The sequence below is a fragment of the Marmota monax genome, unplaced genomic scaffold, assembly GCF_021218885.2.
Source record: "Marmota monax isolate L192 unplaced genomic scaffold, Marmota_monax_Labrador192_F-V1.1 WCK01_AAM20220418_F8-fsc00253, whole genome shotgun sequence".
In the NCBI taxonomy this organism is placed as follows: domain Eukaryota; kingdom Metazoa; phylum Chordata; class Mammalia; order Rodentia; family Sciuridae; genus Marmota; species Marmota monax.
Genome location: NW_026695237.1, coordinates 1,398,442 through 1,420,917, shown reverse-complemented (window position 1 = coordinate 1,420,917; position 22,476 = coordinate 1,398,442). Strand labels below are relative to the sequence as shown.

At 43.0% G+C, this 22,476-nt stretch overlaps 1 protein-coding gene across 3 annotated transcripts; it reads right to left on the bottom strand.

Annotated features, from left to right (window-relative positions):
• Positions 1–219: 219 nt before the first annotated feature.
• Positions 220–13,134, bottom strand: Pik3ip1 (phosphoinositide-3-kinase interacting protein 1). 3 transcript variants are annotated; one of them, XM_046439494.2, is made up of 7 exons: positions 12,884–13,134; positions 11,784–11,927; positions 11,574–11,693; positions 10,256–10,453; positions 10,074–10,152; positions 2,232–2,269; positions 1,892–2,049 (listed from the first exon to the last, which is right to left on the bottom strand). In XM_046439494.2, the coding sequence occupies exons 1-7, from the start codon at positions 12,966–12,968 to the stop codon at positions 2,036–2,038; spliced, it is 678 nt and encodes a 225-aa protein (XP_046295450.1). In that variant the 5' UTR covers positions 12,969–13,134; the 3' UTR covers positions 1,892–2,035. The 3 variants fall into 3 exon arrangements, with proteins under 3 accessions (XP_046295448.1, XP_046295449.1, XP_046295450.1); XM_046439492.2 differs by lacking the exon at positions 2,232–2,269 and having other exon boundaries at positions 220–2,049; positions 12,884–13,131; XM_046439493.2 differs by lacking the exon at positions 2,232–2,269 and having other exon boundaries at positions 220–2,049; positions 11,784–11,900; positions 12,884–13,128.
• Positions 13,135–22,476: the final 9,342 nt, after the last annotated feature.

Sequence of the window (22,476 nt, the reverse complement as noted above, 5' to 3'; positions counted from 1 at the left end):
CCCATTCCTCTTTTGGTTGTCACAGTATTACCACCCATCCATTTGTCTAGTCCCTGACAAGGACAGTATGGATGTTCATTTTAATTCTCTTCATTTCAAACATCATTGAAGGGGGAGTGGTTGGCAGTGACCAACTTCCTTCTTGAGACACCCATACATCCATCCTTCCCACAGCTTCAACTTGAAATATTCCTGGTGATGACAACAGGACACAGAAGGTGCAATTTCCAACCATTTAACTGTTGCTGCCTTTCACATACAGGCTAGAGTGAGTGAAAAGAAGGGCAATGTTCACACACAGTTGTTGACAAAGTAACCTACAATACCCCACAAAAGCTTGGCAACATGGAGTTTTGTTTTTATATAAGTCAAATACACGGCAATTTCCCATACTTTATACACAGGTGTCAGAATGAGGTATATAAAACATGTATACAGAGAAATCCTTTTATAGAAAAGTAGAAACCAGTAATGTTCTCTTCCCCAACATCATTAATACCAAGGGACTCCTGGGGGAGCTCCCCCTGAGGTCTAGGTGCCCTCAGCAAATGGCTCCAGGGAGCAGTCAGCTGAAGGAAATGGGCCCCATTCACCCACCTCTCCACACAGGGCAGTGGAAGGAAGCTCTGTGGCTAGGGAGCATTGCCAAGTCCTCCAAGTGTGACATCAGGGTTTGGAGGGCCTGCTAAGCAGGAGCACAGTGCAGTGGAAAAATGTTGTACTCAGGAAGTTCAGCTCTATTGGCCACAGAGTGGCCTTGAGCAAGTCACTTTCTCTCTGGGCCCATGTCTAAGAGACTTGGAGAATCTTAAAGTCCTTTCCAATGTTCTCTGATTGTTTTACAAGTTAGGGTTTGTGACCCTAACCCCACTGCTGCACAGGAAGGTGCTGGCCTGGAAACTACAAAGCCACCTGCAAACCAAAGTGCACTGCAGGGACAAGCCCTGAAGTGCTGTTACCTTGCCTCTGAGTTCAGTCAAAAGCAGCTCACCAGACCCCACTGTAAATAATTCCCACAAGTTAGCTAGCTACTCTTCTACCTGCACAAAATGAAGAGAAGTCACTGTTTACCCCAGAAGAGAGATGGTCTGGGGCCCCCCAGATCCACCTCTGCCTCTGGGGCCTAAGGCAGGAGCAGATCATTCTTTACCCTCTTCCTAAGTGGAATGGTTAGTGCAATTCTTCCCTTCCTTTCCTTACGAAACAGGAAGAGTCCCTGGGCCCAGACCTGGCCCATGGTTGTCAAGGCACATCACTGCCAGCAAGCTGGAGCACACCCAGCAGGCCCAGGCCAAGATCCTATTCTCAGCCCAAAGTTCTGACTTTTGTACAAACTCACTTCCGGTTCTCAAAGGTCAGTAGGGAGTTCCATCCCAAATACTTAAAAAAACTATATTCTTTCAATGCCTCCTCTTGACCTTCTTGGCCTGAACTATGAATAACAGTTTATGCCACTCAAGCTCATGGAGAACAAACAGAAAGGCAGAGGCTGAGGCTGTCTAAAGCACAGAGGAGCCTGGGGGAGCTCCCTATGCTCCCAGTCCAGTTTTAGGGGCACAGAAAACATGTGGAAGCCCTTGTCAGCAGCACCACTCTGGGAGCCATGCTACTGTCCCCATCCACAGGCAAAATCTTGCTCTAAGGGATGAAGAATGAGCATTGATAGGACCCTACTCAGCCTCCCCCACAGCCCTACCTGCTTCTATCATGAGGATTCACCCAAAAAAAAAAAAAAAAAGTGGGGTTAGGTTTTAACCACAACACAAAATGTCGATCCTCCCAGCTGTAGGAGGGCGGGCTGTCCTGCACCAGTGTCTATATGTGTTCCTGCCCACTGGAGGGGCTCAGGCCCCAGGGGTGCCAGCCTGGCCCATGAGGGGAGTGCTGCCTTCTGGCAGATCAACAGGAGTCTGGCTGCTGTGGACCACAACGGTCTTCTCATCCACAATCTCACAGGTGGGGTTGGTGAAAGCAGACAAGGGCAGAGTGATTCGCTGCATCTCCCTCTCACACACTTTCTGCTCGTGCTGTTCTTTCAAGTCCTTCCCCCTGGCAAGAAAAGAAGGAAGTGATCAGGCTATGCCTACTTCATGACTTCACTCAATTAGATAGCATCCCCAAGGCCCAAACAAGAGCAGTCATTCACCCTGGCCACACACACACACAAAAAAAAAATCATTGGCTGAACCAGGACTAATGCTAACCTAGGTCTAAGACTACCTTAAACTCACCAAGAAGCTCCTGAACATCTGGATTTCTTCTTCCCCATCTGTAAAATGGGGGTAATAACAGTATGAGCCTCACAAAGTGGCAGGGGGTCCAGAGGAAATAATATAGAGGAAAGGGTCTTAAAAGCAAGATACTGTTTTGTTCTTTTGGTCCAGGGTTCCAACAGATTCAGAGAACTAACCCAGTTTCATCCCTAATCCTTAAAATTGTCTAGAAAATGGATCTGACCATCCTGCTAAGAGATAGAATTCTTGTCTTAAAAGTCCTGGAAGGCTTGAGCACAGACTGTTAGTGGACCATTCCCAACCCATGCAAGGGACCAAAAGGGCTCTGAGGGATGTTCAGGTCAAGAAGAAACTAGAATGATTATCTGACCTCCCAGAGTTTTATATATCTTTGAATTCTCATGGTGCTCAGTGACACAGTCAGGCCATGGTATTGCCATTTAACTCATGGGGAGTGCTCACTCCATGCTAAGCACTTTATATATACTATCTTACTTTATTCTCAGCTCAACCCTAAGAGTTAGGTCTTAGTCACTTTATAGATAATTAAATGGCCCAGAGAAGTTAAAGAACACTCCAAAAATGTAGAATCTGTGGACTAGAGCTTTACTTCCTCATCTGTCTCAAACCAACATAATTAACGTGAAATCATTTGAAAATACTAAAACTGATGTAAAAATTCACAGGATATTATGATTTGCCCTGAATATGACTTGACTCACCAAGAATCTGTGGGCTCTGGCTGCTCAGAGAAATTCTGACCTGATCAAGGTCATCCCCTAAGAAACAAACCCTGTTTTCTGACTGCACATATAGGGCCGTTAGCACTATATTTGGCCACACTCCAGTGCTGACCACAGGGCTTGGTGAATGCCCAGCACACTGCCCACCAGAACCAAGACCCAAGATCCAAGTTGGCATCCTTGTTCAAAGCCAGCAACTTGGGCTCAGTCATCAGAGGAAATCCTCTGAGAAGGAGCCTTGAAATAAATGGCTGATGGTTGACATGGTAAAATAACACAGGAACTTGTTTCAGATTTCCTCAGGGACATGGCCATGATCAAATGGATTAACTATCCATCTTGATGTGAAGTGTAATGGAAACAGCCAGAGACTGGATAATAATATTGACAGGGAGGGGTTTGGAGGAAGAAGAGCTTGCACAGTTGCCTAACAACTGTCTATAAATCATCCATTTCTCTTTACTTGTGTTCTGATAGCGGCTAAGCCAAGCTACATGACACTTGGCAAATCAACCTCTCTGAGCTTTGCTTCCTTATCTGTCTCAAACCAACATAATTAACGTGAAATCATTTGAAAATACTAAAACTGATATAAAAACTCACAGGATATTATGATTTGCTCTGAATATGACTTGACTCACCAAGCAATGTTATCTTAACTTGGTTTCCCAAGAAAACTCTCCCATTGACCAGCCAAGGCATGTATTGTTTATGTGACCTCAATAATCCCCTCCTCTCTGGGCCTTAATTTTGTCATCTGTAATATAAGGAGTTGGATTTGATAATCTCCAGGGACCTTGACACTCTAGGCTCCCTCACATGAAATATGCTCTGATTCCCTGTCATTGTAAGGTCATAGGAAGCAGATTTGTGAGCTCCTCCTGAGTCACCCAGGGTGGCTAAGGGTGACCATGTATCTGTGTGTGCAAGCCAAGGCTCCTGCCCCATTCTTCTCATTAGCCTTGTACTGAACACCATCAACTTCCATAACAGAAAGTCTCCCAGATCACCCAAAGGGGAAATAGAGGGACACTATTTATGAGAAGATGGTTATCTGGACCAAGTGCTCCCCCCATTCATGTCCTAAAATTCATTGGACATTTCATCAGTCATGGGCTGCCACCACACAGAAGGAAATACCTACCTCCATAATAAAACAAAAAGCCACATTCTTCAAGCCTGCCAATGTAGGAAGAAATACAGATTTTTGTTTCCTGGGGCCATATCAAAATAGAGAATGAACCTAGGAGCACTTTGACACTGAGCTATACCCCCAGTCCTTTTAATTTTGAGACACAATCTAGCTAAATTGCTGAGGCTGGCCTCAAACTTTCAGTCTTCCTGCCTCAGCCTCCTGAGTCACTGGGATTATAGGTGTGTGTCATTGCACCCAGCACAGTAGGGAGAAATTTGGAAAGTCTGGGTTTAATTTCAGTAAGGAAGCCCCCAAGCCTGTAGAAAACCAAAAGGCAATTTACAAAAAGAAATGAGCTAGGCATGATTGCACACTCCTGTAATCCCAGCTACTCAGAGGATGAAAAGGGAGGCTCACCAGTTCAAGGCCAAGCTGGGCAACATAGCCATAACCACCCCCACCCCCCCCCAAAAAAAAAAGCCTGTAATCCTAGCAACTGTGGAGGCTGAGGCAGGAGGATAGCAAATTCAAGGCCAGCCTCAGCAATTTAATGAGAACTGTCTCAAAATAAAAAACAAGAAGGACTGGGGATATAGTTCAGTGGTAGAGCACCCCGGGGTTCAATCTCTAGGTTTCAGAAAGCACACACAAACAAAAAACAACAAACAAAATGGAGTATTGCAAGTATATTTTGCCAAGGTCTAAATTTCAAAATCTAAGGGGCTGGAAGAAGAAGGAAAGCCAGGAACTCCTAACTTCCCAAATACCTAGTAAGATACCAAGAAATGACCTTTCCATCATCCAGGATGAGAAGAGCTACCTATGCACTTACTGGATGCCACACACTTTATATATGCACCATCTTTTAACTTCCAACCTTGTAAGATAATGTTATCCCCGTTTTCTAGATTAATAAACTGAGGCTTTGGAGTCTGACTCCAGAGAGCCCTGCTTCTCAACTCCCTCCTTTACCAAGCATATGGCTGTGAGCTGCTGCTAATTGTCAGGCGGTATCATACACAAATCTTCAGGGGACAAAAAAAAAATCAATTTGTGTTAATGAGGCAGAGCTGAACTGGAAGAGCAACCAAGGATAAAGGAAGCAGATGCTAGGACTAGTCTGGATTAGTCTCATATATTTAGAAGCCTAAAAGCACACCCGACCCCACGTACCTGCTGTAAATGCTGCTTATGAGTTCTGGTGATGGAGTGGCTACCCCTAGCTCCCTTGGGAGACCAGAGAAATGCCACCAGACCTGCTGCACTAACCATTAGGAAGCCCAGCCCCCTCTCACTTGGTAGGGATGGGGGACAGGCAGGCTGTTGTCTGGCAGCCAAGAAAGAACAAAAGGCTTATTCACTGACTCAGCTCCTCTCCCAAGGGGGTGGAGTGGTGTTGGCTTACTGTTTTTCCCTCCCCCTTTTATCAGAAAATAAGAACTCCCTTTGGAGCTAATACAGACACTACACTTGGAGCAGGGACAGGGAGCTGCCCAGTAGGAGACTGGCCATCTGAACCTTCTAGCCTAGACAACCAAGACAAAGACTCAGCCAGGCTGAGTTCCTATCAACCCCCACCTGCAGCCCTTCTTCCCCAGAGAGGAAGCCTGGTGCCTGGCCACCCTTTCCAGCTAGGGGAAAGCTCCATCCCATTATCAAAGCCCCATGGCCTTTGGCAGAGTTCAAGGCTTGCAGTAATTACCAACTGCTCCAGAATTGATAGCAAGCTGGGCCGCCCAGAGAGAGCAGGTGTGGATGAAGCTTCTGCTTGCCTTTCCCAGGATTATGGAAGCACCACAGTCCTCCTTCAGGCAAAGCAGGTTTCTTCAATTATTGTTGTGAACTGCTGCTATTTATTTCCCAATCAGAAGCAATGCTACACCACCCTGGTGCTCAGGATGGGTTTCCCAAGGTAACTATAGGTTATGAACATCAACTATACTCCCAAACTACACTATTCCATCCCACAACAATCATATTAGTATTGTTTATGATCACTGTTTCAGAGATGCGAAGGCAAATGCAGAAAGGTTAAATCATCCGTTCAAGTTAACAGCAGAAATGGGATTTGAACGAGCACTGCCAATAGCCACCATCAGACTGTATTGTTGTTTTAGGTAATATTAGAGGAAAGAGGATCATTATATCTAATTCCTTGTCCCATTTTACAGATTAGTAAACTGAAGCCTAGAGATGGTAAATAACTTGTCTAATATCACATTCAGAATTGGAGGGAGTTCCAGAACTAGATCTTGTTTCTTTTGACTTCTAAACCCAGCTGTTTTCTGGAAAGTCTCTCCTTTTCCTACTGCCCTTTGCAATTCAAAGCAAATTTATATGAAGCTACTAGGTTTTGATGGACTTTTTGGAAATACTAATAATCTTTAGGTATACATTAATGGTTACATAGCTTAGAAATGGTACTTAACTATTCTAGGTCTCAACTTTTTGCTGTAAAACAGTGTAATAGTGCTTCTAAGGTGCTCTTGAGGCTTAGGCAAGATAATCAGTGAAGAATATACAGTAGGGCCTTTGTTATTAAGAAAGCATGAAGTGTGTGTGGGGGGGTCTGGGGTTGTGGCTCAGCAGTGGAGCGCTCGCCTAGCACCTGCGAGGCCCTGGGTTCGATCCTCAGCACCACATAAAAATAAATAAAATAAAGGTATTGTGTCCAACCAACTACAACTAAAAAATAAATAATTTTTTTTTTTTTTAAAAGAAAGCTTGAAGGGCTGGGGATATAGCTCGGTTGGTAGAGTGCTTGCCTTGGGTTCAATCCCCAGCAGCACCACAAAAAAAGAAAGAAAGAAAAAAGAAAAAGTTAGAAAGCTTAAAACAGCCAGGCACAGTGGTGCACATCTGTAATCCTAGCAATTTGGGAGGCTAAGGCAGGAGAATCACAAGTTCAAGACCAGCTTCAGCATCTTAGCAAGACCATAAGCCGGTCTCAAAATATAAAAAGGGCTGAGGATGTAGCTCAGAGGTAAAGTTCCTTTGAGTTCAAGTCCCCTCCAAAACAAACAAACAAAAAGCATGAAATAGGTTTGGGATGTAGCTCAGTGGTAGAATGCCTGCCTTGCATGTGTGAAGCCATGGATTTGATCCCTAGCAAACACACACGCACACAAAAAAGCAGGGGGAGAAAAGCAGGAAATAAATGTTGCCTGCCATTGTGATTATTATCTGATTGGTATACTACTACTTATGTGTAATACTTAATGATAATCGTGGGAACAGAGGGGGATGTATCCCTTTTTAATAGACAGTATATCAAGGTTCAGACGTCACCTGCACCAACATTCAACCAACATCTCTTTCCAGGACACTCCATTTTCTCTCACTTGGGGAGAGATGAAAGCTGAGAGCTTGTTTCTAGCCCACACGTGATTTCCTGTTGTACAATCTGTTCTCAGAGCACATTTGCTAAGGAAAGGAGTGGTCTGGTGGTTAGTGACGAGAAATCTGGTGACTTGGTACCTTCCCCCTCAGTTTATAAGAAAGTAAATTCTAAGCCACAGGGCAATCCCATGACAGCTAAAAGAACAAATCTAGGAGGGAAAAGAAAGAGCTGGTAACCTCATTGGACACCAGAACTGAGCCTGGAATTAAGGACATTTAGTTAGTTCAAAACCCAAAAGGGGCCTAGAAACTGTCACAGACTGGAAGAGAGCCAAATGGTATCCAGTAGCGAAGGACGGAGGAAATATTTCAAGAGTTAAATTCAGCTAACATGATTTAGGTCTGATTATGAATTGTATGGGCAGGGTCACTACCTCATTTCCTCTAACTTTCTGAAATGAACAAGCAGGTGTCTCTGGACTTGCCATGTCAACCATCCCACTATGGACTACAACCTCAATCTGGGAGTCAGGATGCCCCCTCAGGTCAATACTTCCCCTCTCTGGACCTCTGCTTCCTGAAACACAGAAAATCAGAGAAGGAACAGGGCTTGGAGAATACCAGTCAAGTACCCACATTTTATAGAAAAGAAAAATAGTTATTGTTTACTGACCATTTACTATGTACCACTCACTAAACTAAGCAGTCAAATGCCTTAGCCCCACAGCAGGGCTCTGGAGTAGAAAACAGAAGCAAAAGCAACTGCCCAGTCACGCAGATAACTTTTTTCTTTTTTTGGTGGCACTGGGAATTGAATCTAGGGATGCCTTACCTCTAGCTACATTCCATCTTTTATATATATATATATATATATATATATATATATATGTATTTTTTTTTTTGTATTGGGTATTGAACCCACAGGCACTTAACCACCACATCCCCAGCCCTTTTTTATTTTTCGAGACAGGGTCTCCCTAAGTTGCTTAGTACCTTGCTAAGTTGCTGTGGCTGGCTTTCAACTTGCAATCCTCCTGCATCAGCCTCCCAAGTTGCTGGGATTACAGGCATGTGCCACCACACCTGGCACCATCTTTTTATATTTTTTATTTTCAGACAGGGTCTCATTAAGTTGCTGAGGCTGGCCTTGAACTTGCAATCCTCCTTCCTCAGCCTCCCAAGACACTGAGACTGCAGGCATGTGCCACTCCTCCCCTCCCCCCAGCTCACACAGATATCTATTAGTGGAAGGGCAAGACTTCTCTCCATCAAATGCTAGGTGTGAAACCTCAGGCAAGGTACCTATTCTCTCTCGCATCAGTTTCCTCATCTGTGAACTGGAAATAATAACAGCATTTACCTCATAAGAGTGACTGTGAGAAGTGAATTAAAGCACAGTGTTTGAAACAGTTGAGCAGATGGTAAGTGTTTGCTACCACTGTGATTATTACCCAACACTTCCCCTTTTCATCTGTAAAATGATGAGGTTGATTGTAACACCTCTAAGGACAGCTAAGGTTTATATAATACTGAGTGAATCCGCTGGCGCTAGGGCCTCAGACACGGCTCTCAACACTAGAAAATGTGGGCCACTTGTCACTTCCCTATCAGGAAGACTCCTCAAACCCTCTGGAAATATCACAGACCCTAGAGGCTGGAAGTCAAATCCCCTGATTTTGCTCAAGAACAGCAAATAATTTTCCAGAGTCATCCAGTGCTATAAAAATGACTGGGACTCTTCTCATCACGGACCATTGATTTTTCAGAGCCTTTCACACCATCTCAGGAGACTTTTTTTTTTTTAAGAGAGAGAGAGAGAGAATTTTAATATTTATTTTTTAGTTTTCAGCGGACACAACATCTTTGTTTGTATGTGATGCTGAGGATCGAACCCAGGCCGCACGCATGCCAGGCGAGTACGCTACTGCTTGAGCCATATCCCCAGCCCAAATCTCAGGAGACTTTAAAAATTAGTGTTCCTCTTCCTGATGCCCTAGTATGAGCTTCTATGTAGCCCCTTTTACTTTCTCATACATTGTGAGAAGCAGCAAACAGACTCTTTTCCAACTCACTTTCTCCTTCCTACCCTAAAGGATAAATTAAATTAAAGGATAAATTTAAAAATTTCTAAAAATCTGCAAAAACAGGGCTGGGATCCATTTCTAGTTGCAGAATTTTATAATTCACAAAAAGAATTAAGCCTCCAGGTCCCTGTATTGAGTATCCAGCCTGATTTCTGTAGCACCTCTCACTTCTATGCCAGGTGTTTGGGTTAGACAACAAAGAATCTGCTATCAAAAGAGCAGGATTTAAAGCCAGGTCCTGCCACTCCCAGACAATGTGACATTCATTTCACATCTCTGACAAAGACTTCCTAATCTGTAAAATGAGGAATAAGAAACCCTATTTCACAATGCTGTGGGCTAAGGAGTAAAGGCACCAAAGGAAAGGGTTTTTCAAGATGACCTGGTGGACTAGAACCACATCTCTACATCTTGAACTGGTCTTCCTTCATTCAACACCTTGATTCATTTGGGGTAAGAAAGCCACAAAGAAGTTTGATTTGACTTTGTGTCCCTTCCACCCCTCTCTTCCCAAGAGAACTCCAAAGTAGCTACTAACCTCTTGTAGGTGTAGCCCAAGACGATGCCAGCTCCAATGGCGATGATGATCACCATCATGGTAATGCCCAGCACATACCCTGCCAAGGACACGATACAAGGTCCTATTAGCCACATTCCAGAAAAATCAGCAAATGGCATCTCAATGAATTCCAGCCATGGCAGTTGGATGGGAAGCCATACCCAGAGTTCCTAGGTCCTTTTTCTCCTTTGAGTTCATCCGGACCCGCTGGCTGATCCCAATCACTGGCTGCACAGCTGCTGCCTCACTCCGAGCAGGCAGGGCATTGGCAGGAGGGAATGCCTGTACCTCATCTTCACCTGGCACTTCAGATGTCTCAGGCTCTGTTGTGGAATCTGGGGGTGCTTGGGAAGTGGCCTCTGAAAGTGAGGTGGGAAATAGCTCTCATCAGAGACTCCCCTGAGTGAATTCCGCAGTGAATCTGGGAAAGTGTTGGGGGAGGCTACTGGGTACGCACTTAGGTTGCTCCCCAACGCTGAAATCAAACCCTACCTACCCCAGGGGCAACAGCAGGCCTGAGAGGGCCTAACTATGGCTGGGGTATGATATGATGCAAGGCAAATGGGGGAAGGCCTCTCTCCTGCCTCCCTTGTCTTCATTTCTTCAAATCTTTGCTACCTTCCGAGACCCAGCTCAGTTGCCATCCTCTCCAGGGATTCCCCCCACCTCCACTCCAAGAGGTAATCCATTACTCCTCCAAGCAGCTCATATTTATTGAGCACACGCCTTGTGCAAAACCCTGTGATAAAATGCTTTACTTTGATTATCCCATTAAATCTAGAGAACTCTCTTGCTGCCTCAGGAACAACAAGACTGCTTTCCTGGAGTCTTAGAAACTGGGATTCAAGCCGGGTGTGGCGGCACACGCCTGTAATCCCAGCAATTCCGGAGGTTGAGGCAGGAAGATGGAAAGTTCGAGGCCAGCCTCAGCAATTTGGCAAGGCCCTACGCAATTTAGCAAGACCCTGTCTCAAAATAAAATGGGCTGGGGGTGAGTTCAGTAGTAGAGCGTCCCTAGGTTCAGTCCCCAGTTCGAAAAAAGAAAGAAACTAATTCAAATCTGAACCCACATTGCCTTTAGTATGTGACTGAACTACTCTGCGGCTCATATCTCTCAAATAAATAGCTTCTTCTCAGGGAGGATGTGAGCAGTGTGCCCAGCACAACGCATACTCTCCTCTGTAAACATACTAGCAGGGGAACACCAAGAGCCACCCCTCGCGGCCCTCAGAAGGACAGGGCTCGCCTCCCACGGTTGTTTACGAGGGCTCGCCGAGGATGAGCTCACTCCGAGCGGTGGCTACTGCCAATAGGCTTTGAGCCCCGCGGCCTGGAGACAGCTCTGACCAATCAAGACGGCGCGGGGGCGGAGCGGGAGCGGTCGCGTCGTGCGGCCGCACGTGCGCAGCGGGTGTAACCACAGCTCAGCTTCAGCCGGGTGCGCCGGGATTCCAGGGTCCCGGGTTGCAGTGCGGGTACCTGGGCAGCGCACATCCTCGCAAGGCCGCTTCTCAGGGGCTCCGGTCTCGCCGCTGACATAGCACCAGGGTCCCCGCGGATCCCGATCCGGGTTCCGACAGTAGTTGTGGCTGCCGAATCCTGAAGGGGGAGAGAAGGCACCAAGGGCTGGAGCCAGGATCGCGGCCACCGCCCACCAGTCCCGGTCCCCCACCCACGGCGGACACTCACCCAAGTCGGGGGCTGACTTAAGGCGGCCCTGCGCGTCTAGCCAGTTGAGACAACGGAGGCCTGGTGCAGGCGAGGGCTGGTCCTCCCGGTACAGGTGGCCGTTGTCCCAGAAGCAGCCTGGGAGGAAGAGGAAGCCCCCAGACCCTGAAAGGGGCAGCCCACGGAAAGAAGGCTCTGGGCGTGGCAGGCGGGGGAGCCAAGGCCCACCCCGGCGGTGCCCATGTGAGATGGGGGTGCTTGGGCCCTTCTGTATCTTCCTCTTCTCGCGTGGAAAACCCCGATGGATTTGAAGGGTTGTAGTGAGATCCGAAGTGAAGGGAGAGCGCGCTCAAATAAAGCCCATAGCCTGTGCCTATCCCTCTCTTCGTTTTTTTGTTTGTTTGGGTTTTGGTAAATGGGAAGCTCTGCAGAGCAAGGGGTTGTTACTTTTGAACTTGTGGCCTCTCTGTGGAAGGAGGAGTCCTGGCTTAGGGTCTCTGAGGAGATGGCAGGAGTTTGGGGTCAGTTGTCTGCCAGACCTGAAAATCATGCCTGTGTTGAAGTGTCCACGTTACATAAACTCTAGTGTTCCTTCCTCCACGGATAAGGCCACCTTCTGCCAGTTCAAACAGGCAACACTCCCTCCCAAGAGAATTCTGCAAAAACCTTGATTCAGTCAGGCAAAAGATTCAGGAGAGCCTCAAACGGTGGGAAACTGCCTCATCGCTGCCCTGGGTTTGACTCCCAAACTCCCACTCCCCTCAGCTGGAGAGCTACAGGAGGAAGCTAGGAAAGATGGGCCAGTGTGCTGGACACATCATGCAAAGGGCTTAAAAAGAACATAACTTAAGGAGTAGGGGGATGAACTTCCAGACTCCATCCACTCCTGGGTAAGGAAAGGGAAAGAGAAAGTGGCCACTTGTCTTTGTTCTTAATGATAAAGATGGAGCTGCAAGTCCCTGGCAAGAGAAGGAAGGGCGGGGGGGGGGGGGGGGCTTTCATAGGACAGCAAAAATCAGCTAAAAGCTTCCTTTCCTGTCATCTTGGCCATGTTTGGGAAATGGGGGTTTACCCATTCCACTTCATTAAGTCACTACAGAAAGGAAATATTGTAATCTCACCTCCAGATCCATGGGCTGCTGCTAGGAGTATGTTGCTGAGAAGGAATGTTTGTATCCAGACCAACAGCATCCTCGCCTCCTCCATTCTGCAGGTGATTGAACTACCAGTGTCTGACTGGGGTCCCTTGGCAGCGGTTTTGCCTTCCAGTTTCAGCCTTGCAGTCAGACCTGCCCTTGTTATGCTCTTCTGGTAAACAGCCTCTCTTTAGAACTGGGAGCTTCCCAGCTAGCTTGCTGCAGCGAGGTGTTTTTCAGCTGAAAGGCGCCCCCTGGGTCCTAAGCCTCCTATGCCATGCAAGATCACTAACCCTGAGCCAGGAGAGGAACTCAGCCAAGTGAAGAAAGGAAGAGAGGTTCAGGTTATGTTTAGCATCAGATCATTTTGAGACCTGCATGGCTGCATCCCCAGGGCTTTTCATCTCTTCTATTTCCATTTGTGTGAGTACAGAACGAATAATTCTGTCAGGAGACATCATGGCGGGGGTGTGGATTATAAGCACTAAAGCATAGAACAGTTTAGGGAGGGAATACTAGCCATACAACCAGAATTCAAGACCATATTAGGGGTCACAAATGAGAATATCAGGGTAGACATGACTTTTCACCAGTTTTTGAAAAAAGACCATTGCGTTTATACATGTTTATGAACACAGATACTTTTTAAAAACATTTAAACAGTGTAACTTCGCCAGAGTCAAATGAATAATATTCCTTTGATTACATTTGAGGTTTGGGCTGTCCGTATATAGTAGGGATACAGAAGTGGTATCTTCAGTTGAAAATGTTGTGCAAACATTGGAAAATTTGCTCAGTTATATTGTGATAGTCTTCCCTTTCCTGCAGAGGAAGTTGAGTGACATCTTTGTTCCCCCACCACAACCCTGTGGGAAATCCATTTGCAGTGATTTATATCTACCACGAAACTTCACCACATCCATATGACTTAGGCCTTTTGGAGTTAGGTAAAAGAGTCCTCTTCCTGTTTGGCTCACAGTTGAAATTCCCAGGCAGCCTCAGTAAACTGAGAGATAGAGCAGAGTGATTTGCCAAGACTACCTTGTGACTTCAGGCAAATCCCAAAATAGAAAGGGAAGACTCTTTCAATCTTGCAAGAAGTAATTTATGGAGGAGGAAAAGAACTTTACTAAGTTTTAAAAGTTGCTATTAAGATAAAAAGCTAGAAGAAGGGCTGGGGTTGTGGCTCAACAGAAGAGCACTCACCTAGCATGTGCGAGGCCCTGGGTTCAATTCTCAGCACCACATAAAAATAAATAAATAAAATAAAGATATTGTGCCCAAATACAACTAAAAAATAATTTTTTAAAAAAAAGCTAGAAGAAAAAAAAGATACCTAGTGTGAATCACAAGTAATCTCAAGTAAATTTGAGTTCACTTTAATCAGATTTCAGACATGAAAGGATAGATGCATTTAGTTTACTCTTCAAAGCCATTTGCTGACAGTTTTTGATTCCTTCAATCATCTGATAGTATTGCTTTGTTTTTGCAATCATTCTATGACCTCACACAAGCTTCTGATCCTGTCTTCTACTCGGTCTACACTGGCACTTACACCACAAAAGTCTGTAAATTCATTCACACATACACACATATGCCAAAATTTTAGAATTTAACAATTCTAACATAGGGGTCTTTTCAGCAGTTTTATTAATTTCACAAATATTTGTGAGAACGCACTGTATGCTACATAGAGTTCTAATTACTGGGACTGTATCTATAAAGAAAACATTTGAGGGGCTGAGGTTGTAGCTCAGTATCAGCGCTTGCCTAGCATGTGTGAGGCACTAGGTTCAATTCTCAGCACTGCATATAAATAAATGAATAAAATAAAGGTCCATCAACATCTTAAAAAATATTATTTTTTTAAAAGATATTTTTTAGTTGTTGATGGATCTTTATTTTTTAATATTTGTATATAGTGCTGAGAATCGAACCCAGTGCCTCATGTATGCTAGGCAAACGCTTTACCACTGAGCCACAACCCCAGCCCCTTAAAAAATATTCTTAAAAAATGAAAGAAAAATATTTGAGGACTGGGTTGTGGCTCAGTGGTAAAGTGCTTACCTAGCACATGTGAGGCACTAGGTTTGATCCTCAGCACCTCATAAAAATAAACAAAGGTATTGTGTCCATCTACAATTAAAACTAAAATAAAAAATTTAAAAAAGAGAAAACATTTGAAATATCTGTCCTCATGGAGTTTATATTCTAGTGAGGAGAGACAGCTAATAAATTTTTTAAATGTCAAGTAGTATAAAGGATTTTGAGAAAAAGTAAAACAGGGTGAGAAAGTTTACATTAGGGGCAGGGATGTGACTCAGTTGTAGAACCTTTGCCTGGCTTGCACAAGCCCCTGGGTTTTATCCCCAGTCCAAAAAAAAAAGAAAGAAAGAAAGAAAACCACCAAGAAACTTTATACTTGGGCTGGGGATGTGGCTCAAGCGGTAGCACGCTCGCCTGGCATGCATGCGGCCCAGGTTCAATCCTCAGCACCACATACAAACAACGATGTTGTGTCCGCCGAAAACTAAAAAAAAAAAAAAAAACCTAAATAAATAAATATTAAAATTCTCTCTCTCTCTCTTAAAAAAATAAAAATTAAAAAAAAGAACTTTATACTATTTTCAGAGAGCCAATGAGATATTTAAGTAGGAAAAGGCTGAAGGAACACATTCTTTGCACAATTTTCCTTGTAAATCCTATGTTACACTTATACTACTGCAAGAGATATATATATATTTTAAATATCTTTATTTTATTTATTTTTATGTGGTGCTGAGGATCGAACCCAGGGCCTCACACGTGCTAGGTGAGCGCTCTACCTCTGAGCCACAATCCCAGCCCCTATATGTATATTTTGTTTAATTACATAAAATATATATAGTCTTGAGGACTAGGGGTATAGCTCATTGATAGAACACATGCTAAGCATGCATAAGGTCCTGGGTTCAATCCCCAGCACCAAAATGTGTGTGTATAGGCTTGAGAAAAATGAGATTATAGTTTGCAGAGTAGCAGGGCTTCTTTGAGGATGATCCCTCAGTACCTAATCTATTGCCTTTGTATTCATTGAGTGCTTAATTATTGATGCCTGATGAAATGTTCCTCCTTAGACTCTGAATAGCTACTTCTGCTAGATTGTGTTTTCCCCTCTGATTATGGTAGACACAGGCTATAAAGGTCATTGTTTGTACCATTTTTTATTATCTACTGTGCCCATGTGAAGGTGCCAATATGTGTACCTCAAAAGAAAGTCCAAGGCTTTCTTACCTGTAGCTATCATAAAATTTTTCTATTTAAAAAAAAATCTGTTTTATCCAGGTGCAGTGATGCACACCTGTAATCCCAGTGACTGGGGAGTCTGAGGCAGGAGGATTGCAAGTTCAAAGCCAGCCTCAGCAATTTAGCATGACTCTATCTTGAAATTTAAAAAATAAAAAGATCTGGGGATGTAGCTCAATGGCAAAGGACCCTGGGTTTAACCCCCAGTACCCAATAAATAAATAAATAAAAATGTAAAACTGCTGTTTTGAGCTGGGCACAGTGACATACACATACAGGTCCAGGTACTCGGGAGGCTGAGGCAGGAGGATGACAAGTGAATGTGTTCAAGACCAACCTAGGAAACAGTAAATTCCCAGCTTAAAAAAAAAAAAGCTGGGCTGGGGTTGTGGCTCAGCGGTAGAATGCTCGTCTCACATGCACGGGACCCTGGGTTCGATGCTCGGCACATGTAAAAAACAATTGAGTGAAATGGAGGTATTGTGTCCAACTATAAAAAATAAATATTAAAAAAAGCTATTTTCCCTAACTTATGCATTATCATATTCAGCAAAATTATATTTTGTGCTATGTGTCCTATCAGGAAGAATATTGCCTAGAAAATATATAAGACAAACCAGAAGGAGACTTTTTTTTAGCTTATTCATCTCTGTTTTGTCTCCCCTGTAACTAATTTATCAGCATGATTTGATTTTTTCAGAAATAAAGGACTTGTTTCACAGCCCTTCAAAGGCATATTCTTTTTTTTTTTTTTTTTTTTTTTTAAAGAGAGAGTGAGAGAGAGGTAGAGAGAGAGAGAATTTCAACATTTATTTTTCAGTATTTGGCGGACACAACATCTTTGTTTGTATGTGGTGCTGAGAATCGAACCCGGGCCGCACGCATGCCAGGCGAGCGCACTACCGCTTGAGCCACATCCCCAGCCCTCAAAGGCATATTCTAATAGATTCAGTACCTTCCTTCCTCAAGGAAATAAGATTTACTTCAGTAATAGTCTTTCATCATCACTGATGATGCTTTCATCTTTTTTTTCAGATCCACATTTGGACTTTGCTTCATGTGTTGCTGCAGTTAGGCCATAAAATATGGCCTATTACTCAAAACATCAGATTTCTTTTGAAAATATTAATATGATACAGCACGACTCAAATACTTATTTTAGATTGTTTATATCCCTGAAGACAACATTGTGAAATAGAATACTCATATTTTACTAAATATTTCAGAGTTGTTTAACTCTTGGTTTCATATTAAATGAGTGCTAATCCAGAGACTAAGCTGTGCTATTAAATCAGGAAATAACCTCCAGAGTGTTTCCCAAAACGATGGGCAGTTCATTTTGATAACAGGCTATGTTAGGTGGGGAGCTAAAATATGAAGTCATAAAGCTGTTAAAAGGCTTAAGAATCATTTTTGTCAGCAAAAGAGTGCCAAGGTGTTGATAAAAATCTTTGGAGTAAGACCTATTGAGTTGGCTCTGGCTATTCTCTTCATATGATATGCTACTGGGGATTGAATTTAGGGGTACTCGACCACTGAGCCACATCCCCAGCCTTATTTTGTATTTTATTTAGAGACAAGGTCTCACTGAGTTGCTTAGCATCTTTCAGTTGCTGAGGCTGGCTTTGAACTCGAGATCCTCCTGCCTCAGAGGAGGCAGCCTCCAGAGCTGCTGGGATTACAGACATGTACCAACGCACCCAGCTCATAGTCATTTTATTTTATTTTTTTAGTTATAGATAGACACAATATTTTTTATTTTGTTTATTTATTTTTAAATGCTGAGGATTGAACCCAGTGACTCACATGTATGAGGCAAGCACTCTGCCACTGAGTCACAACCCCAGCCCGCAGCTCATTTTTAACAAATGTTTTACAAAAAAGAGAAAAGTAGAGTAAGGAAAAATAGTCTAATGAGCCTACAGAGAACAGAATTTTTTAAGGGTAATCAACAGAACAGCCAAGAAGGCTCGTTGATTACAGATTACTTCCATAAACAAGACATTTTTCACAGTGGGAACTGAGAAGCCAAAAAAGCAAAAAGCTTTGGAACATCACATCAGTGATTTTTGAGGGATAAAGGGAAGAGTATATTGCTGAATCTGAGACCAGCTTTAGAAAACGGCTCTCTTTCAACACAGGTGCACGGCTGTAATCTGAGCAACTCAGGAGGCTGAGGCAGGAAGGTTGCAAGTTTGTGACCAGCTTGGGCAATGTAGAGAGACCCTGTCTCAAAATAAAAATAAAAAGAGTAGGAGATATAACTCATGGTAAAGCACCCCTGCCCCTTCCTTCAACCCCCAGGACAAAGGAGTAAGGGAGAAGGGAAAGAAAGAGAACTTTGGGAAGACCTAAGTTCTAGTTTTAATACAACAGCATGACCTTAATTACCATTTGTAATTCCATTTCCTTGGTCTGTTCTTTTACTGGTTAAGAGTACAGGTATAGATAGCACGTGCAAGGCCCTGGGTTCTATCCCTAGCACCACTGGGTAGAGTGGGAGGACACGTACCAGGGTCAAAGTTCAAAACTCAGCTCTGTCACATACTAGATGTGACATTTTGGGGAGGCTACTAAACTCTATGACTTCATTTTGTCACATGGAGGGAAAGAGAAAAAAAATCACCAAAATCATTGGATGTTGATATTCATTGAGCCTTGAATAAATATTAGCTGTCATTATAAAGAATTTGTGTACCTCTAACTTAAGCATACTCGGTATATTTTCTACCTTCAAAAAATTCAGTCTTAGGGCTGGAAATATATCTCAGTTGGGTATAGTGCTTGCCTTGCATGCACAAGGCCCTGGGTTTGATCCCAAGCATAATAATAATAATAATAATAATAATAATAATTATTATTATTATTATTATTATTATTATTCAGTCTTGGAGCTGGTGTGATGGCACATGCCTATAGTTCCAGTGGCTCAGGGGGGCTGAGATGGGAAGATCTCAAGTCCAAAGCCAGCCTCAGCAATGGCAAGGCACTTAGAAACTCAGTCTCTGTTTCTAAGTAAAATACCAAAAAAAAAAAAAAAGACTGGGGATGTGTTTCAGTGGTTAAGTGCCCCTGGGTTCAATCCCTGGTACCAAAAAACAAAAGAAAGAAAGAAAGAAATTCACAGGCTTGTCAGGCATGGGGGCACTCACCTATAATTCCAGTTAGAGAGGAAGCTGAAGCAAGCCAAAAGTTAGAGAACAATCTGGGCAATTTAGTGAGACCCTAGATTCAAGGTGACACAGGCCTGTAATCCCAAAGACTCTGGAGTCTGAGGCAGGAAGATTGAAAGTTCAAGGCCAGTTTCAGCAATTTAGCAAGGCCTTAAGCAACTTAGCAAGACCTGTCTCAAAATAAAAAAGAACTGGATATGCAGCTCAGTGATTAAGTGCCACTGAGTTCAATCCCCAATAACAAAAGAAAAACATACACACACACACACACAAAAAAAAAACAACAACAACAAAGAAAACACTTAGTTCAATAGCAGAGTACTACCTAGCATGTGCAAGGCCCTGGGTTAAACCCCAAGTACTGAAAAAAAAAAAAAGAAAGAAATTCAGCAGGCTGGTTATAAAGGCTAACATACAAGAAAATAAAAATTGCATAGGACATTATATAAGAGTTAAAGAGTATGATTCAGACAATAAAGACTATTCATTCAGTGAATGTCATCTACTCTTCATCAGGCGGTTCCTGTTCTCAAGAAGCTCACAATCTTGTATTAGATATGGTAGAGAGCTGAAAACACAGCCACAGTTAAGGATTTGTACTGGGGCTTTGGGAACTTATTAGGAGGTGAGAAAAAGCTTATTCAAAAAAAGTAAAATGTGAAGGTGGGAAGAAATTAGTGTTCATAGCCCATCAAATGATATGCAGAAGCCTGGAAATGTAAACTATCATTTTGGCTAGTTGGGTATTCGGGGTCACAGTTAAAATGAGACCAAAGATCAAAAACATGAAGCCAAAGAGGTAAATGCTCACTGGCCGTATTATAGAAGTTCTCAAACATACTAAGGATGTGGCTCAGTGGTAGAGCCTTGTCTGGCATATGTAAGACCCTGAATTTGATATCCAGTACTAAAAAAAAAAAAATCCTGAATGTGTTATTTAGTGTAGACTTTATCTTGATGGGAATAAGGAGCCATTAGTTTTATTCAAGAGAATGACAGTTGCTGGGCATAGTGGTGCATGCCTGTGATCCCAGTGATTCACAAGGCAAAGGCAAGACGATTGCAAGTTCAAAGCCAGAGTTAGCAATTTAGTGAGGCCCTAAGCAACTTGTCTCAAAATTAAAAAAAAAAAAAAAGTCTGGGAATGCTCAGTGGTAAAGAACCCATAGGTTCAATCCCCAGTACCAAAAAAAAAAAAAAAATTCAAGAGTCAGACAAAGGTTTTAACAAAGGTTTTAACAAAGGTTTTTAACAAAGGTTCTTCTGGCCACAGAAGCTTAGAGGAATCCATGACAAAATGCCAGGAGAGTAACAGAGGCTTTTGCAATGATCTAAGTGAAAGGGAATAGTGACCTGAACTCAGAATTGAGTCAGTCCACCTGGGTTTGAATTCTGCTCTGCCACTCAGTACTTGTGTGACTTTATGCAAATTATTTAACTATGCCTGTTTCCTGATCTGATAATTGGAGGTGATAATAAAATTTACCTTAGAGGCTTATTGTGAGGATTATATCAGAACTCCACTGGCTAGTACACAGTAAAATGCTCCCAAAACACAGGCAGTCAAGCTGGAGAGGGGCAAAATAGGAACAAGAATAGCTGAACTTTGTGACTGAGAGGAGGTTAGGAGTGGGTAGGAGAAACTAAGGAATTGGGTTCTAGTTTGGGAGCTTAGGACATGGTGGTGGCATTCACTGAGATAAGAAACAGGAGGAAAAACAAGTTTGGGAAAACCTATGAAAGTGTTGCTGGAGGAGAGTATGGAAAGAGAGAGAAGCTAAGGAAAGAGGGTTTCAAGAAGGAGGGCATGGTCAGCATTGTTAAATGCTACAAGAAAAGTCCAGTAAGATAAGAGTTAAAAAGAATCCATTAATTTTAACAAGAAGGCCATTGATGACCTCCTCAGGAGGGATTCTGATAGAAGAGGGGACTAAAATGTTTAGATTAAGCAAGGAAAAAGAGATGATGAAGGGAGATGATGAGAACAGACAACCTCAAGAAGTTAAGGAAGGATTGTGGACAGGGTTGACATTGACCCAATACACTAATTTGATCTACTGCCTACAGCATTCTGAGTGGTTGTACATCCATTCTGAATGGTCAGTAACCACATCAGGGAGCTTGAGAAGAGAAGAACAGAACACAGGGATGGTGATGCATGCCTGTAATCCCAGTGACTCGGAAAGCTGAGGCAGGAATTAAAAAGACCCTATCTCAAAATAAAAAATAAAAAGGACCATGGATATAGCTCTGTGATAAAGCATCCCTGGGTTCAATCCTCAATACAAATAAGTAAAATAAAAAGAAAGGAACTGATTTGGCAACAAATAATGAATTTGGCCTTTGTGATTTTGAATTTAACATAGGATATGGTATGCATGTAGAAATGCTCAGCAAGCAATTGGATATGGATTATTAGTGGACAGAAAAATCAGAGTAAGACTCAGATGAGTGGGAATGGACTAAAGGTACTAAATGTACTAAAATAAAGGCAGGCTAGCAGGAGGGCACAAAGGAACTTTGGTTCTGATGAACTTATTGAGAATGTGTTAATCTGGGGTGGGAAATAGGTTTCAAAATAGAGGTAAGAAACTAGGCCTCAAATTCAGACTTCATAGCTTATAAAGGACATTTACAATAATCAGTGTGTTCAATTATGGAGTCCAGAAGTTCTAAGCTATCAGAGAAAAGGAACAGAAAAGGTAAGTCCTGGTTTAGAGCCAAAGCCATTGACTTTGACCAGATGCTAGGCAGTGGCATGTCATTTTAGGCTCTGTGGATCAACTTTAGGAATGCAACATTTTTGCCCTAATCTTTAACTATCTTCAGAATGTAATGATGGTCATTGTGTATTGCAGATGCATCAGGTTCTGATTAAGGTGTTTGGCATAAATAACTTTAAATTTATCATAAATTGTTGTAGTTAGCATTTTGTATTTATGAGAACAATACGTAAAGTAGATGTTCATCTATTAAATAGGAGCTAGATGGGAGAACAAGGTAGCTGAGAACATATCTTTGCTCTCTCTGCATAATTTTGGCATTTCATTCTATTTTTACCATTTATTCTTTCAGCTAATCTGAACACCTTCTATGTCAGGAACTGCTTTTCTTTTTATC

Excerpts from the sequence above, each read along its gene's own strand:
- Pik3ip1 (XM_046439492.2), bottom strand. The coding sequence starts at position 12,968 with ATGGAGGAGGCGAGGATGCTGTTGGTCTGGATACAAACATTCCTTCTC. Across the intron at positions 11,928-12,883 it reads AGCAGCCCATGGATCTGGAG|GGTCTGGGGGCTTCCTCTTC; the intron begins GTGAGATTACAA and ends TGCCCCTTTCAG. Across the intron at positions 10,153-10,255 it reads AAAGGACCTAGGAACTCTGG|GGTATGTGCTGGGCATTACC; the intron begins GTATGGCTTCCC and ends TGTCCTTGGCAG.